This window comes from Anguilla anguilla, chromosome 2, assembly GCF_013347855.1.
Source record: "Anguilla anguilla isolate fAngAng1 chromosome 2, fAngAng1.pri, whole genome shotgun sequence".
Classification (NCBI taxonomy): Eukaryota; Metazoa; Chordata; class Actinopteri; order Anguilliformes; family Anguillidae; genus Anguilla; species Anguilla anguilla.
The window spans coordinates 30,432,446-30,450,435 of record NC_049202.1 but is presented as its reverse complement, the minus strand read 5'-3'; the positions used below and the strand labels follow the sequence as shown (position 1 = coordinate 30,450,435).

The 17,990-nt window shown below is 38.0% G+C and overlaps 1 protein-coding gene across 1 annotated transcript in view; it reads left to right on the top strand.

Moving 5' to 3' along the window:
• si:dkey-220f10.4 (tubby protein homolog) overlaps positions 1 to 17,990 on the top strand; it is a 48,986-nt gene that overhangs the window by 30,103 nt on the left and 893 nt on the right. Inside the window, exons 4-9 of the mRNA XM_035402849.1 lie at positions 763 to 923; positions 1,142 to 1,306; positions 6,394 to 6,506; positions 6,670 to 6,784; positions 7,293 to 7,391; positions 16,976 to 17,147. Of these exons, the coding sequence (XP_035258740.1) occupies positions 763 to 923; positions 1,142 to 1,306; positions 6,394 to 6,506; positions 6,670 to 6,784; positions 7,293 to 7,391; positions 16,976 to 17,147 (825 nt within the window). The remainder of the gene's footprint in view (positions 1 to 762; positions 924 to 1,141; positions 1,307 to 6,393; positions 6,507 to 6,669; positions 6,785 to 7,292; positions 7,392 to 16,975; positions 17,148 to 17,990) is intronic.

Here is a 17,990-nt window from a genome sequence, read left to right as displayed (position 1 = left end):
GGATGCCCTCCAGTGGCCAAAGATAGCCACTACTACCCAGAACCATGACATGCGTTACAAAATCAGGAATAACTGTCGTTATAACATTATATAACCATGAGTTTTAAAGCTCACAAACAATATTGCGTGACCAGACGGATAGAAAATTTCACTATAAAAAGCACAATGAATGCAAATAAACACATTCGGCCCAAATAGAGGCAGATGCCAGTTAGGAGGTTAAACAAATAGGTAATTAGCCCTGAATCGTCAATTGCCCTACTGGGCAAGTGGCCAGGTATTTATTTGGCATCTGGTTTTACTTACCCCAAATGAGGAGATGGATAAATAGAAACTGGTGATCAAGAATATGACCATAAACAAATAACCTAATATGGAAGCAAACTATCCTTCTTGCAAATGTTTTCTTAAAAGTGAATACACTTATTAAAAAGCCATGCCATCTGTGGTGTTTGATTGGAGTTAATTGATGTAATCAGTATGTGTAGATTCCAACCCCCCGCCCCCCCCCCCCCTTTTTTTTTTTTTTTTACAATATTCCAAGAATAACCTATTTCAGTTTTAATTGTTTTTTGTGAGGTTTCAATAATTGACTAATTAAACAAATCTAAATGATTACTTCCAATGCAGTACAGTGTTGTCCATTGTGTGTGCCCATATAATCAGACTATAAACTATTAATTTTCTTAATTTCTAAGAACACCTAATTTTTTCCACAGCTGGTTGCAATAACTGTATGACTACTGCCTTTTTTTGCCACAGCAAGGTGCCAAGCTGACACTGATGGTGCTGAAGAGAATGAAGAGCAAAACACAAACATAAAAACTCAGAAAAAGACCAAAAAGCGACAAAAGAATGAAAATCTGGCACTTCTAAACAGCAATTGTCGGAATTCTTGCTCTGACAGTGTCTCCATTAGAACGGTAAACACAGAACACTCGTACATTTTAAGTGGTTACTGTGAATAGATTTCTTGAATCTGTTAATAGTAAGAACTAAACATTTGGAATCATCTCACTTGAAACTGGTGCTCAGAGATCTTGAATGCAAGAACTATAATACTTACAATACAAAAATAACTTCTCTAAAAACTTCGGTTCAAACTGTCAGTTTGTACTCATACCCTCTCTGTCTGTTGAAGTGTCAGTCCTCTCCCCTGTCCGTTGAAGATCTGGAACAGTTTTCCCTACGCCCTGCTCCCAGAGACTTGACAATTCAATGCAGAATAACCCGGGATAGGAGAGGCATGGAAAAAGGAATGTATCCCACTTACTACCTCCACATGGAGAAAGAGGATGGAAAGAAGGTAAGAGAAAGTGCTTGCATACAGTTTAATACTACTTAAAGAATGCTGAAATTAATTTTTACTAGGACCAACATTTCATAATATTGTCATTGGAGATCACTTTTATACAAAAAAACTGGCAATATTACTTTATAGGAGGAACAAAATTGGTTCTCAGTTTGAAAAAGACTTGGGGTAATGGTTGATCAAAGTTTTTCATGTTCTAGGCACTGTGCAGCAGCAGCAAAAAAGGCCAAAAGGATGCTGGGATATATAGCCAAAAGTATTGAGTATATATCCAAGGAAGTTATATTTATCTTACCCAATACATTTGTTAGACCACACTTTGACACTTTGTTGTCTGCAGTTCTGGGGACTGTACTACAAATACCAGCTTCCACCAGTGGAGCTGCTCAGTGGCCAACAATAGAGGATTGCGGTTGTACTGGGTAGCTCCCAGGTGTGAATGTGTATGAGTGTGAAGCAGGGCGTTGCTGCAAAAGAGCATCCGTGAACCTACACTGGGTAAATAAAGGTTAAATAAAATTTTAAAAGTAAGGAGCGTTGAACTTTCTGCAATGTAATCACAATGGGAGTTCCACACTCAAACATAAAACAAAATTGGCATCTGGGCTCAATTTAACAGGTAATTTAACAAAGGAAATATACATAATTAAATTGTTTATTAAATTGTTTCAAAAGTGCACTGACAGTTAGAAATTATGTGAACTTTACTCTGTTTACGAGCATTTGTGCCTGCACTTAATGCTTCACCAAAATCAGTGGGGTCATTATAAAAAATCTAACCACATTGAAGGCATTATTACTAATTTCACAACAAGAAAAACTCAGTGTGTATGATTTCAAATGTTAATTGGTTATTATTTATTGATACGTTCGTATATTTAGGTATTACAGCTGCCAGCATCCCGAGGTACTTCTACAGGCATTTCAGAAGCAATATGGCACCAAAACAAAACCAGTGCTCACTATCTTATTCAAATTAGCCCAGAAGGGATTTTGTTTTGCTGAAATGAAATGCTATTCAAATTGTAGCCAATCCCTGTCTTGACATCATTCTGATTGTTCAATTCCATTTCGTCCATATTATGCTTTGGAAGAGGCCCTATAAACCGTTTTCTGGCAAGTCTGGACAGCTAAACCTCGATTGAACAATGATGTTTTTATAATTATGTATTTCTTCATCAAAATCTTATCCACATTGTGCTATAATGCTTTTGAGTTTTATGAATGGGTGTTTTTTGTAATTACGTTCAAAAGGAGACATGCACAACCCTCTGGATTCCAAATCCCCAGCAGCTCGAATAGCCATAGCCAATAGGCTATGACCTGCTGACAATATACTTGTTTTCTGGTGGCTAAGTAACCGGGAAAACTTGTTTGAACAACAAGATGCTTACATATATATATCTTTGCCAAGGTTTTATCTACAGTGTGGTATAAAGCATTTGAATTTTACGAATGGGTGCTTTTTGTAATTACGGTGAAAAGGAGACATGCCGACTCTCTGCGAACTTTGCAAGTGCCTATGGCACCCCCAGGACGCTGGCAGCTGTAACACCTAAATATACAAACGTATCAATAACTAATAACCAATTAACATTTTAAACATTTCACAGTGAGTTTTCTTGGGGCAAAATGAGTAATGCCTCCAATATGGTTAGATTTTTTATAATGACCTGGCCCACTCATTTTGTTGAAGCGTTAAGTGTAGGCACAAATGCTCATAAACAGAGTCAAGTTTGCATACTAATTCCTGATTTCTAAAGTAAAAAAGTAACATTGCTGTACTTTTTAAATGATTTAATTGCTCAATATACTCCGATATTTCCTTGTTAAATGACCTGTTAAATTGAGCCCAGATGGCAATTTTGTTTTATGTTTGTGCGTGGAACTCCCATTGTGATTACATTGCGGGCAGAACATTCGACCTTCCTACCTTGGGTTTTGTAAGACCAATTCTCTATTACTAAATCAAAATAGTTAATTCAAAGAACCTAACGGAGTTAACATGCAGACAGCACATTGAATTGTGGGAATTGCAACGGGGAGATTAAAAATTTTTTTTTTTTTTTAAATAGACAGATCTGATCGGTTCCCTTGCATTATACGTTTCAAAAGAACCGAAAACTATATGCTCTGATGGCTAGCTCATGAGCTAAATCCATTTTAATCATAAAACTGTCGGGTTTTGCGGGTGAGGACCCAGGTGCAGAGTGAGAAAAACCTCAGGTGGCGTCAAAAGGAAAATTCAAACCAAGACTTTAATATAAAAAAGTAAAACAGAACAAACAAAGAGCCACGAGGGGCATATAACGAAAACTAAAAAAATACAAAAAAAAAAAACTTCAGGACAAAACAGAACTTCACAAAGTACAGAAAACAAACGGCAGAAGCACAGGTAGAGACAAAGGCAGAAATGCACAGAAACACACAGGCAGAAACAAAGTCAGAAACACAAGCAGGTCAAAACAGGCAGAAACGCACAGAACCAGCACCAGAGTCAGGGAACAAAGAACTTAAATAGACAAGGGTAACAAGACACAGGTGAACTCAAAGAACAATCAAACCAGAAAGGGAGGGGATAACAAGACACAGGTGGGAACAATAATAGAATAATGAAAACCAATAATACAATTAACACAGGGAGGGAGAATGAACTGAAACACAAAACTGAAGTGCCGCCATCTGGCGGCCAAAAGGGGAAAAACAGAAACAGAAAATACAGGGCTGCGTTTTTTCCAGAGTCTCCTTAGCCCTACGTGCGTCGTAAGGTATCCCTTAAGCTCTTCCTTTAGGTCTCGAGCTGTTTCCCAGCGTCTCCTTAGCTAAGGTATACCTTAATTAAGGTATACCTTTAAAAGGGTGGTCTGGGGCACTCGTAAGCTGTCCCTTAGCGATGCGCTCCGCGGTTTCAGCCTTATTATGCCAACATTTTGCTTTTCAAATCGACAGTTGTACTACAGTGCGCATCTAGTAGCACATCGGCATGCGAAAATGAGTTTAATATTTACTTTACGAAAAGTAATTATCCAATCAACGTGTCTGTGCATAGCACGTCGTGAGAATGTTGTCGTTTTACCTGTCTATCCCCATCATGATGGTAATTAAGTATAGGGCCTATCCATGATAATAATCCAATTTGTGAAAATAAAAATAAAAAAGTTTTTTTTAAATTTATACGTAGTGGCGCTAACTTAGGATATGGCTTTTCTGACTGCATACCCTGTAGAAATTAGTTCGTTTGTGTGTGATTCAATGATCACACTGACTTGGAACAAACCGCCGGTTTATTAAGAATATAAAACCTGTGTGTGCAAAAACAACCTTGAGTGAGTCTACTTGCATGACCGAACTAGAGCACGTTGATTGGCCTAGCCATAAACACACATACAGGTACAGTGGTTCATAATGGACAAACATAGCCAAATTATCTACATCCCCTTCCTTCAGCTCACACCTCCTATATAAAACAAAATAGCACTGGGTAAATATCAACATTACGGAACATTTTTCTTACCATGTTGTTTTACGATTTTCGGTAAACAACCCAATAATGATATTCTTGGTTAAACTTAAGATTATCCAACAGCAAATTAAGGTGGATGAACAAATCACTTTAACAGGTAGACCTATTCATATGGCACCCGGTATATAATTCATCATGATCAATTTCCACAGACGCGCTTTTGCCTTTCATCTACGATCATTTTTGCATTGCAGAGAAAAGTTCGCGGGAATCAGTGCAGTGCAGTGATATGCTGCTACAGTTGTCTATATATTGCGTGACAAAAACAAATTAACATTAGACCTTTGTTTCAATAAGAACAAAATAATTCACCCATATGTAACCTATATCCTTTTCCCTGGGCTTCCACGAAGTCCCAGACTATGGCTTATATGTCCCGATTGATGCTTTTTATTTTATCCATTGTAGCCTATATGTACGTATTTATTGAAACTATCACAAGGTCTCGTCTTAACGGACTCTTAAAGAGATTAGTAGATAATCTCTAGTAGGCATAGCTTCCTCTTCTGCAATATTAGATTGATGTAAAATGATTATGACAACACGTGTAATATTAAAACGTCATTCACAAGCCTTTACAAGTGAGACAATCGATTCGCAGTGAAGGCCAGCTCCAACTTACGATGTACCTTTAAGTTGTCCCTTAACAGTTGCCTTAAGGTATAGTCTGGGAAACACTCGTAAAAAAGCGGTTTCCCTTAAGAAGGTATACCTTAAGAACCTTCGTAAAACGTTAAGGTACATCGAAACTCGGAAACGCAGCCCAGAACCATGACAAATACGGCAGCCTCACTGATCTAAATGGACTTATAGCTCGTTCGCTACATAGCTGGTTATGCAGAACACAACTGGGTAGTTTGCAGTAATACAAGACAATTGGGACAGATAAAGAAGATATGAGAAAGTGAGAGAATGATTCATATCGCATTAAATGCAATAACGAAATTGAATAGGTTCTCGATAAATTTATGTTTGACATTCAATATCAAGATTGGTTTACCTTTTTATTGATGCACTGTTTAAATAAAAAAAGGTTTTCGTTCTGATCCGTATTGATTCTGAAAAACTTAAGTTTTTTCTTAAAGATGTGAAGAGCCCTTCAAAAATCTTAAAATAAGTATGAAATTTCAGGGATGGAAATTTGTAGAATGGATACAAATTGTTTGTTAGACCACAAATGGGGTGAAAGGAAGGGGGAAGTGTGAAAACATGAGTGGAGGTCACAGTTACTGGATTCTTCACTGTTCAGCACTATAGAGACTGTTTTCAATCCATATGTTCCACAAATTAATGCACTGATATTTATGCATGACACAAATTTGTATGTCATTGCCTTTGAATTTATAATGTTAATTGAAACATGAATATATAATTTTACGTATTGCATTATGTACAATGCTTCACATAAGAAATTAATCTCTATTCTTGCTTAGAAATAATGTAGGTGAAATGGTTTCTACTGAATTGCATTGCTATGTCCAGGCCCACCTGTAATTGAGCCATATTTTGCATTGTTTTCTGTACTTCATTCCTCATGGCCTGATTTTGCATCTCTCAGGTCTTTTTAATGGCTGGTAGGAAGAGGAAAAAGTGCAAAACTTCAAACTACCTCATCTCAGTTGATCCAACCAACTTATCCAGGGACACAGACAGTTATATAGGCAAATTACGGTTTGTTTTCCCATCGTTTCTGTTTTTGTCTTTACATCCAATTTCCTGCTATAATAATTGAATAACAATACATCCGAAGTCAATTGATTTATCCATATGTATTCCACTGTTACATTGTCACATTTTTGTTTTTTAATTGTTGTGACATTCACCTTCTTTGCAGTTCCAATGTGCTGGGAACAAAATTCACAGTATTTGATGGTGGGAAGAATCCAGAGAAGAAACCTTTTATCAAAGAAACAGAATCACTTCGCCAGGAGCTCGCAGCAATCTGTTATGTATGTGAAAATTTGCACTCAATTTATCTAACAACAAATAAATCACTTCTTTATTTAGTATCAGTACAGTTTTTCTTTTTTGACTGTACATTTAATAATATTCTGAGAAGAATCATTTCACATATCACAATGCTCATGCTCACCTTTATTAAGTTTCCTTGAATGATGAACATTTTTCAGTAGTATTTCCTTCTGAAAGATTAAATAGTGTTTCTAATATGAACAATTATGTCAATTAAATTAAAATGTAACTTTTTTATGATCCAAGCCATTTGCGATTGGTATCATCCCAAATGCTGGATATTTCACCGATGTCAGTTACACAACAGTTGCTCTTCTACCTTCTTAATATATTCAGAAGAACAGGAACAACTACCTTAATGATGTATTTATGATCCCCAACAGCTGTATCAATCCTTCCTATCTGCTTTTTTATTTTCACCAGGAAATGGTGTGTATGGTCTCTTCAAGCCCTCTCTCTTTGAACCATCCTATTTTTCATTTTTAGAAGAAGAATGTGCTGGGGTTCAAGGGCCCAAGGAAAATGACTGTCATAATTCCAGGCATGAGGGAGAATGATGAGCGAGTCAGTATTTGCCCCAAAAATGTGAGTCTGATATTATATATGTAGCACAGAAAAGCATGTGTTCTCATCTGAATAGTGTTACTTCTTATAACACTGAAGTTTGTAAGTCAGGCTTGCATGGCACCCCATGGACTAGCTAAAGTTGCTAGGTGTGTCATGAGATGCTGTTATCTCTGCTAACTGAAACCCTCACAACCCTAGGCGGCCAACAGTGTTTCACCATTTTATGCTGCTGGCCACAGCCGGTACTGACAAGTCTGGATTCAATACAAGACCATGGGACCCATTTATGGAGTAGAACAGCACCAATAGAACAGGATGAGCCACTTTGCAGCTCCTGAGTCTGATGTTTGGCTTGTATAATAGAAACTACATTCCTGGTTAACAATGAATTGTGATTATTTTGAGGTTATGTACAGTACCATGAAAAAGTATTTGCCCCTTTCTGATTTCCTCTATTACTGCATATTTGTCTTACAAGAAGAATTACATAGTTCAGTAAAATGCAGTTTAGAGGAGCCGGGTGATATATCTGGAGCTCCAGGCTTCGTCAAGGCATGGGCAAAGGAGGAGCAGGGCTGAAGCAGTGCCTGAGCTGTCAGAGTGTTGGCGGGTTAGGACCCAAGTGCAGAGTAAACACACCGGAGGCTCAAAAGGTAATTTTCCAAACAAAGACTTTACTTACAAAACAAACCGAGAACAAACAAAAGGCCACGATGGGCAATACCAAAAACTCACAGAAATACTTGAAATCGAAAAAATAAGCAAAGAAACTCAAAACCTTGAAACACGAAAAACAGGCAAGGGAACTCAAAACTCCTCAAAAAGCAGAGTAACTCGAAAATACTTGAGACACAGGGAACAAACAGCAAGGGCAGAAAACAGTAGGATCCAGTTCCCGGCTCAAGCAGACAAAGAACTTATATACACCGGGGCTAACAAGACACAGGAGAACATAATGCACAATCAACACAGAGAGGTGAGGGATAACGAGAGGCGGGTGGGCACAATGATTAAATAACGAGACAAACGCAGGCAGCCCAAACTAAGGGACGTGAGACAGAACAAAAACTACGGGGAGGTGGGAACCGAGGAGGCACAGAGGCGGGGACAGAGGCACAACTGTGACATGAGCACGGTGCAAGGGACAAGGCTAGAGCGATCCCGCGGACTCAGGGCGAGGAAATAGGCTGGAGTGGTCTTTAAACTCAGGGCGAGGTAGGGGCAGGAGCCCCAGGGAGAAAGAAAAAGAGAAGGGAAGGTTAGGGACAATAAAGATTGTCAACACAGAGTAAATGTATATAATGCCACTATTACGCTAAGCTACCAAGTATGTCAGCTCTGTAGCAGCCAACTTGACACTCGATGCTAAGCTACATAGCATGTGAGCTCCATAAAGGCCAGCTTGACACTTGGCACTAAGCTCCCTACCCAGCCCAGACATCTGGAATTAACTTAATAAACTCCATGATAATACTTGACCATTTTTAACGATATAGGACTATAGGAATGGCTAACTATAGGATTGACTGAAGAGGTAATTTGTAAGCCTACACTGAAAGACAGAGAGTGTGTCTGAACCCACACATACATAGAAATATAAGGAATTTTTATACATGGAATTTTCACATAACCAGCATCTCGTGAACTAAGTAATCTTGGAGGAGAGTAAGTAAATCACTAAAGCCCTATTCGCACGGGGCTAATATTACCTGGGGACCTCTAGTAACTTGTAATAATTGCGGAGGTCGTCTGTGATCTTAATCTTGTGCGAATCTGCTATGTCCGTAATTTGGAAAGTAAAAATTCCACCGCAAATTACCTACCATATTTCGCCAAACACAGAGGTAATGTGATAATATTAGTCCCGTGCGATTTGGCATCTCAGTGATTTGGGGTCGTATTTTACTGTTACGCAGAGCAGAGCCTTGACATTTTCAATCATATCCGGGGGGATAATGTCAGTGAATTCGAGTAAAATACAGACTTTGCTTAACCCGTGCGAATGCGCCGCACGAAACACAGACGTGGGGGGGTAATTTCTAAATTGATTTCTAAATCACATGAGGTCCCCAGGTAATACTAGTCTCGTGCGAATAGGGCTTAAGATAGTCTGGGGCTAAACCATTTAAAGTGTTATAAGTTAACAGCAAAATCTTATAGTCAATTCTAAATTCTAAAAGTTCCCATTTCTTAATTCTAGTAAAGACACTAGCAGCTGCATTCTGTACAAGTTAGAGACCTTTCAGAGTTAGTGCAACCGGCCACCTGAAGGGATGTCTTCCTTAATTTAGATATGTTCTTTAGGCGGAAGAAGGCCACTCTTGTGATATTATTAATGTCTGAAAGGAGAGATCTGAATAAAAAATTATGCCAACATTCTTAACAACTGCTTTGGCGGAGACAGAGCAGCTCTTTATATTTAAGGAACACTGGAGGAATTTATTTCTAAGAGATTTGGGAGCTACTACCCGCATTTCAGTTTTATTAGAATTCGACATAATGAAATATTGGTTCATCCAAGCCTTTACGTCTTGGCTAGTGGATCAACTTTGCCTGGTTTCAAAGATATTTAAAGTTGTGTGTCATCTACATAGCAGTGATAGTCAACACCATGACTGGTTTTGATGTCCCCAAGGGGGAGCATGTACAAAGAAAAGAATAAAGGACCCAAATTAGATCCTTGAGGTACTCCAAAGTCTGGAAATAATAAGAGCTTGTCCAGAGACACCAACTGATTTTTTCTAGAATAAGGGGGAGAATATAGTTGTCTATGGTATCACAAGCAGCACTTCGCTCTAGCAGGATAAGAACAGAGATACAGCCACAACCAAGGGAGAGAAACAGATCATTCAATGCTCAGACAAGGGATGTCCCAGGTGCTTTCTAAAACCAGACTGAAACCTCTCATACACATTGTTATCCTATCTTTGATGGAAATGAGAGGTTTGAAAGAGGTCTATTGTTAGCCAGGTCTGCTGGATCCAAATTTGATTTCTGCCTTCTTAAAGGATATAGGAACATAGCCGGATAACAATGGAAAGGTAATTATATGAAGAATTGGTTTTCCAAGAACAGGCGATTCACTCGCTTTGTGGGTATGGGGTCAAGAGTGTAGGTGGTTGATTTGGAAGAAGAAACTAGTTAGACTAGTTCATTCAGAAGTATGGGAGTAAAAGATTTATGTCGTTCTGTGTGTCTAGGGGGCAGGTCTGTGATATCAATAAGGCTGTTGTTGAGTAGTGTGGAAGCAGATATATTTTCTCTAATTTTTATTGTTGTACTGCAAAAGAAATTCATGAAATATTACAGCTACAAGAAGTTGGAATTTGAGGTTCAGTTGCTGCTTGATTATTTTTTAGATGAGCAACTGTTTTAAATAGAAACTGGGGATTATTCATTACACAAACTGTAAAAACAAGTTACCCATTAGCATAGTGTAAATTTGTCGGTTTCAGTTTCACTTCACCCTCAACTGCATGTCATCCTTCATGGAAATAAACATTCCTATCCCCAAGAAAGTGCGCTTTCACCTACCGGACTATTATCTTCCTCATTAGAATGAATTATGGCATGAAGTGGTAGGTCTACTAATAACGTTTATTTCTGAAACATGGGTTGAAGGTGTTAAAACAGTTCTGCAAAGAAGAGTGGGCTAAAATTCCTCCAAAGTGATGTGAAAGACTGATAACAAATTATAGGAAGTGTTTGGTTGCAGTTATTACTGTTAAAGGTAGTGCAGTCAGTTATTCATTTTAAGGGGGCAATTACGTTTCACGTGGTGATATCACCTGGTTTGATAACGTTTTTCATTAAATAAATGAATTTTTAAATTTAAAAATGTGTTCTATTTACTCCTTTTCCCTCTGTCTAGTATAAAATGTTGTCTAAATATCTGAAACATGTGTGACAAATATACAATAATAGAGGACATCCAGAAGGGGACAAATACCTTGCAGTCTAATGTTTGGATTGTATAATCAAAAACTACATGCCTGGTCATCAGCCTAATGGGTTTATTTCAAGGATATGCATTTTACAACCATAAAAATGTACTATGCTACTTGTTATACTTGTATCTGAATGTAAGAGGATTATAGAATATTAACCCCTTCGTGCAGATGCCAAATCTGGTCAATTCACACCCATTTAGGGGGTGCCCTATTTAAAGCTATATAACTTGTGATGTGAGCATCACAGAGACTTGGATAATTATAGAGATTATATTCTTAATTTAGGTAGAAATAAAGTGCCACAAATGCAATTATCTTGGTGAAAATGCAAAATGAATATTGTTCTCATTCAGTTTGAAATTAAATACTGTGAGATAATGTGTACATAACAGGTAAAACTGTACATGTATTGTATCATAACTCCTTGACCACAAGTGTGCACAATCTAAGGGTGATATTCAGAAATACTAAAGATCTATGAAGAAAAAAGTAAGCAGTGTACCCTGTTGTCCCTTACTGTCTCCAAATCTATCCAACATGTCTAAATTGTGCTTTGCTGTAAATCAAATATTTAACTACAAATGAGCTGTTCACATGGAAATTACTATATCTTCATCATTATATGGGTCTAAGATATCTAGGGGTCCAAAACCCTATCCAAAACCTCTCTAAAATGAATCAAATGCGTTTGGTCCAGTCTAAAAACATACAAATTTGTCCCTCATGATGTTTTGAGGAAACACTGATTTTGGCTATGTTAGAGTTTCACGGTAAATCTGTGTTTCAGACATAACACATGACTGAGCCACTTATGAATGCATACACTGGAGCATGTGAAATCCCCAGTTTACAGAATAGCGCAAACCTCTTGAAAAACACCCAATTCCATTGTGAGTGATATGAATTCTGACAAAGCAGGCCATTACGAGCCACTACACTACATGAGCCACTGACAATGTACTCCAACAATGCCGCTATACAAACACCCAGGCCTGTTAGTTATCCCCTGATACAAAAGTTCTAAACATTATTAGCAAAGGCAAAGTGGTATTCTGACCAATGCAAATATAACAATATCAAAAATATGGCACAATGTAAATAATTGAATACAAGCAGTAATATGTACATCTTTGAATGTATCTTGGCTAGACTTCATGGTTCCTCCTCTTCTGGGTATTTCCTATTGAATTTTCTTTACCCATGCTGGTGAGCTGGCAAAATTAGTAAAGTCTTCCAAAAACCAAAGGAAAAAACTATTATGTGCTTGTATTTTACTAGCTTAATGTTACAGTGTACTGCACAATACTGTGATGAAGCAAAAGTTCAGTTCTGAACCCTTCTAAAGAAATGAAAATGAGACATGATACACCGTTGGAAAGCTTGTACTGTCCTCTACTGGATAAAAGACGTATCATTCAAAGACCAGATCAAACTGTACAAAGTTAAATCAGTCAAATTGCAAGTGGTGTTTTGTGCATGGCTGTTGTACATACCTGCCCCGCTTTCTATTTGCATGTTTATTTATCAAATGGATTGTTCAAGACAATAAAACTCTGCTTAGAAACTGCATATTCCAGAGTTTGGTGTTTCAACTCATAGTTTGGTTGCAGGAGCACTCATAGGGGCTCATTCACAAAACTTTTTAAAAATTATTATTATTTTGGTTCAAAAAATTTGTTCCTACGAAAAGTCAATATGGGATTCATGACACATGTGCAGACCTTTGTTTTTGTGTATATCCCAGGTGTATGATGTGATGAATGCTGACTATAACTTTCATGGGTCATCCTGTTCATGTGATTAGCATAAGGAAACAGTCAAGAACAAATACAGATAAGAAAAAAAATTATGAATACCGAAATATTCTCGGAACTGTTCTTACACGCGGTTTATGATCAAATGTGATCATGCACATGTTTTGTGAATGAGGCCTGAGTTGATCTCCAGACTCTGGGATCATGGCCACTATTGCACGAAGGGGTTAAACATCCTGACTAGGATTATTAACCCCTTCACGCAATGCTCCTAATGGTAGGCACACCGGCATGCCTAGATTGCTTGATTCAGACATTCTCTGCTCCTGCAACCAAATCATAAATTGAAAACACAAACTATGTGTTCTAGCTTTATTAGTAGACGATTCAGGACAACTATGGTGATGACAGAGTTTCTAAGCGCTAGTCGTCCATTTAGCAAGCATCCCCTCCCTGCAGTCTCATCTGTAACTACACCCCCCACGCATGACACACTGGACAATAGTGTCTATCTGGGCATACATAAAAACATTCTTTTACCACAAAAATTTGTATTCTGTCTTAGAAACAAGATAAAGCCAACAATAGCTGAAGGTATGCCAGTACAACTGTGAAAAATGCTGCTCACTGAACACTGAAATAAACAAGAGGAATTTTTAAAAATATATACCATGTCATTCTACTGTAAATATCTGCAAGTAAATATGGAATAAATAGACAACCTTACCATTGGTTTTATGCATAGAAATGTCCCTTTTGAGACTGAGTGGTCAATTATTGTCTTGGACAATCCATTTGTGAAATATATGCTCATTTGTGATGCCTGGGTCCCTTCCAAAATAGCTGTGTGTAATACCACACATGTTGTTTATTGTGTTGTCGTCCTTTGTAGTACAATCTGGCTTGATCGACAATTATTCTAGACAATAGGTGACAGAATAAGCTTTGTAGCAATGTATAATATGTCTAATTGTACTTTTGGAATAGCGTTTTATAGCTCAGCGTAACCGAAAGTTTTGTCTCATTATAGCTGCATTACGCATTCAGTCTGTAGCAGTAAAAGACACTGCAACTGGCAAACTTTTATCGATGACTTTCGTGATTTCTTGGAGAATATTATTAGTCTTGAGAACTTCTGAGCATGGCTAAGGCCTATGTTCGCTGATAGACTTAGCTGATATACTGTTTTCTGGGCTAAGTTAGAACTGGGGAACGACAGCATTGATTATGACTCTATCTACTGAACACAGATAACATTTCATCATCCAAATATAAGTGTTACTGCTGAAAGTATTTCAGTTATATACGTTATTTTTTAAATTGAGTGTTTTCAAATAGGTTAGTGGTATTTTATAATAACGCAAGCGTGTATTTGGTAGTTATGTATCTGTGTGTCTGTGTTTAATGCACCGGATGTAACCTGAACTCGAACATTGCCAAAATGTGGTAGATGATTTAATATTTTTTGTATGTCCCCATACAAGAAAACATAACATACTGTAGAGTACAGGAAAACTTACGAGAGTTAATGATCACACATCTAGGTACTGTACCACATTGTTTGATAATGTTTTGGAATTATTTTTTTAATCTGATATAAATGTTTGATCTTAAACCTTCATAAGGGGCACATGTATATGCTTTATAATGGACAAAAAGCATTTTATTAATTTTTGGTGAGGCCACTGTACTGATGGAAAGCTTGTAATTCCCACTTTAAACTGATGCAACAGTGGGTTTCTTGAGTCAAAACAGTTGATTTGTAGTGAAATACATGATAATGTTGTGATTTACAGCAATGTATAATTTAGACATTTTGGGTAGATTTGGAGACACTGGGTACACTGCTTACTTTTTGCTTCATCGATCTTTAGTAGTTCTGCATATCCACCCTTAGATTTTACACACTTGTGGTCAAGGAGTTTTTGATCCAGGACATGTATTGTTTAACCTGCTATATGCACTCTCTCAGTATTTCACTGCAAACTAAAAAAGAGCACATTTTAGATTTTTTGCTGAGACAATTGTATTTGTGGCACAATTTTCTTTCTACAAATGTCTTGCTTCATTTAAGCCATTTTTCTCTCTGCTCACATCTTTAGTTACAGCGCCTTCGGAAAGTATTCAGATCCCTTCACCTTTTCCACATTTTGTTTCGTTACAGCCTATTATAAAATGGATAAAATTCTTTTTTATTCTTATCAATCACACACAATTCCCCATAATGACAAAGCGAAAACAGATTTAGAAATTTTCGGAAATTTATTAACAATTAAAAACTGCAATATCACATTTACATAAGTATTCAGACCCTTCACTCAGTACTTTGTTGAGGCATCTTTGGCAGTGATTACAGCCTCGAGTCTTCTTGGGTATGATGCTACAAGCTTGGCACACCTGTATTTTTGATATTTCTCCCATTCTCCTCTGCAGATCCTCTCAAGCTCTGTCAGGTTGGATGGGGAGCGTTGCTGCACAGCTATTTTCAGGTTTCTCCAGAGATGTTAGATCGGGTTCAAGTCCGGGCTCTGGCTGGGCCACTCAAGGACATTCACAGACTTGTCCTCAAGCCACTCCTGCATTGTCTTGGCTGTGTGCTTAGGGTCATTGTCCTGTTGGAAGGTGAACTTTCGCCCCTGTCTGAGCTCCTGAGTGCTCTGGTGAAAATTTTCATCAAGGATCTCTCTGTGCTTTGCTCCATTCATCTTTCCCTTGATCCCAACTAGTCTCCCAGTTCCTGCCACTGAAAAACATCCCCACAGCATGATGCTGCCACCACCATCCTTCACTGTAGGGATGGTATTGGCCAGGTAATGAGCGGTGCCTGGTTTCCTCCAGAAGTGACGCTTGGCATTTTGGCCAAAGGGTTCAATCTTGGTTTCATCAGACCAGAGAATCTTGTTTCTCATGGTCTGAGAGCCCTTTAGGTGCCTTTTGGCTAACCCCTTGCGGGCTGTCATGTGCCTTTTACTGAGGAGTGGCTTCCGTCTGGCCACTCTACCATGAAGGCCTAATTGGTGGAGTGCTGCAGAGATGGTTATCCTTCTGGAAGGTTCTCCCATCTCCACAGAGGAACTCTAGAGCTCTGTCAGAGTGGCCATTGGGTTCTTGGAGACCTCCCTGACCAAGGCCCTTCTCCCCCGATTGCTTAGTTTGGCCGGGCGGCCAGCTCTAGGAACAGTCCTGGTGGTCCCAAACTTCTTCCATTTAAGAATGATGGAGGCCACTGTGTTCTTGGGGACCTTCAATGCTGCAGAATTTTTTTTTGTACCCTTCCCCAGATCTGTACCTCGACACAATCCTGTCTCGGAGGTCTACAGACAATTCCTTCGACTTCATAGCTTGGTTTTTGCTCTGACATGCACTGTCAACTGTGGGATCTTATATAGACCGGTGTATGCCTTTCTAAATCATGTCCAATCAATTGAATTTACCACAGGTGGACTCCAATCAAGTTGTAGAAACATCTCAAGTATGATCAATGGAAACAGGATGCACCTGAGCTCAATTTTTAGTGTCATAGCAAAGGGTCTAAATACTTATGTAAATGTGTTTTTTATTTTTAATAAATTTGCAAAACTTCTAAAAACTTGTTTTCACTTTGCATTATGGGGTATTGTGTGTAGACTGATGAGAATAAAAATGAATTTAATCAATTTTAGAATAAGGCTGTAATGTAAAAAAATGTGGAAAAAGTGAAGGTGTGTGAATACTTTCTGAAGGCACTGTATAAAGCTTTAAATAGGATACCCCCTAAATGGACAAGGATTGGACAGATTTGGCATGTGTGCAAAGTGGTTAATGTTCACTCTTGAATAGTGAAGTTCATCACTACTGCGTGAGGTTGACCACCACTATTTTCTCTTTGTCTTTCACCTCAACTCTTTCTTTATCTCAGGAGCTGGAGACACTGCTCTGCCGTTATGAAAATGGCAATACTGTCAATCTGGTCAGCCTGATAAACAAGTCCCCCAGTTGGAATGAGCAGACACAGTCTTATGTTCTCAACTTCCATGGCCGAGTCATACAAGCCTCTGTCAAAAACTTCCAGATTGTTCACCCTGAAAATGGTGAGAGAATGAATCATGAAGTGATGTAGAAGTGCTACACTAGGAAATAACCTGTATAATGGTAGGGCTGGGTGATATGGCCTGAAATTTATATCACAATTTATTTTGACTTTTAGATTGTAATGATATATATCACAGTGTATTTTTTTCTCAGAATTTCAACAGGAAATGCTTTAAAAGGAATACAGGACTCAAGGCTAGTAGCTGTATCCCTATAAAGTTATTATTGATTAACCATTATTGTTTTCAAATAAAAGTGAGGCATACACCCACATGTTTTATTAGCCTATCAGTGATGCTGCTTGAAATAACAGTAAGTGTTTGCAAGCAGTGATGCAATCAATGTGATCTTGTGAATATCTTTTCCGGGGCTCGACATTAAGGATTTTAAAAATCATTGTTCTCCTTGTCCCAGGTACATGTCCACTGGCCCAGCTGCAAATATAAATATAACCACTTTTTATAGTAGATTATTCAGACTGTTTGAATTAAGAAGAGTCAAAACGCTATTCAGTAAATAGCTATTTTAAATTGCAAGTAAATATCTCAAAACGATTGAGATGTTAGTCGGTACAAATATTAATGAATGATCAAGCTTAGATTAGTTAGGCTTAGATTAGTTATTTGTAAGCAAGTGAAAAAAGTACAAAAGTGAATGAATGTTAAAGCTGTAACATTAGTTGTCACAGGCCATTGAATTCCATGTTTTTGTTCTTACCTTGTTCCTTTCGATTCCCCCTGCGTTTCATGTCCTGTGTCTACTAATTATTATACTTAGATAATTTAGTTCCCCCACATTCCTAACACATCTGCTTGTTTTGATCATTGTCTACAGGTTCCACT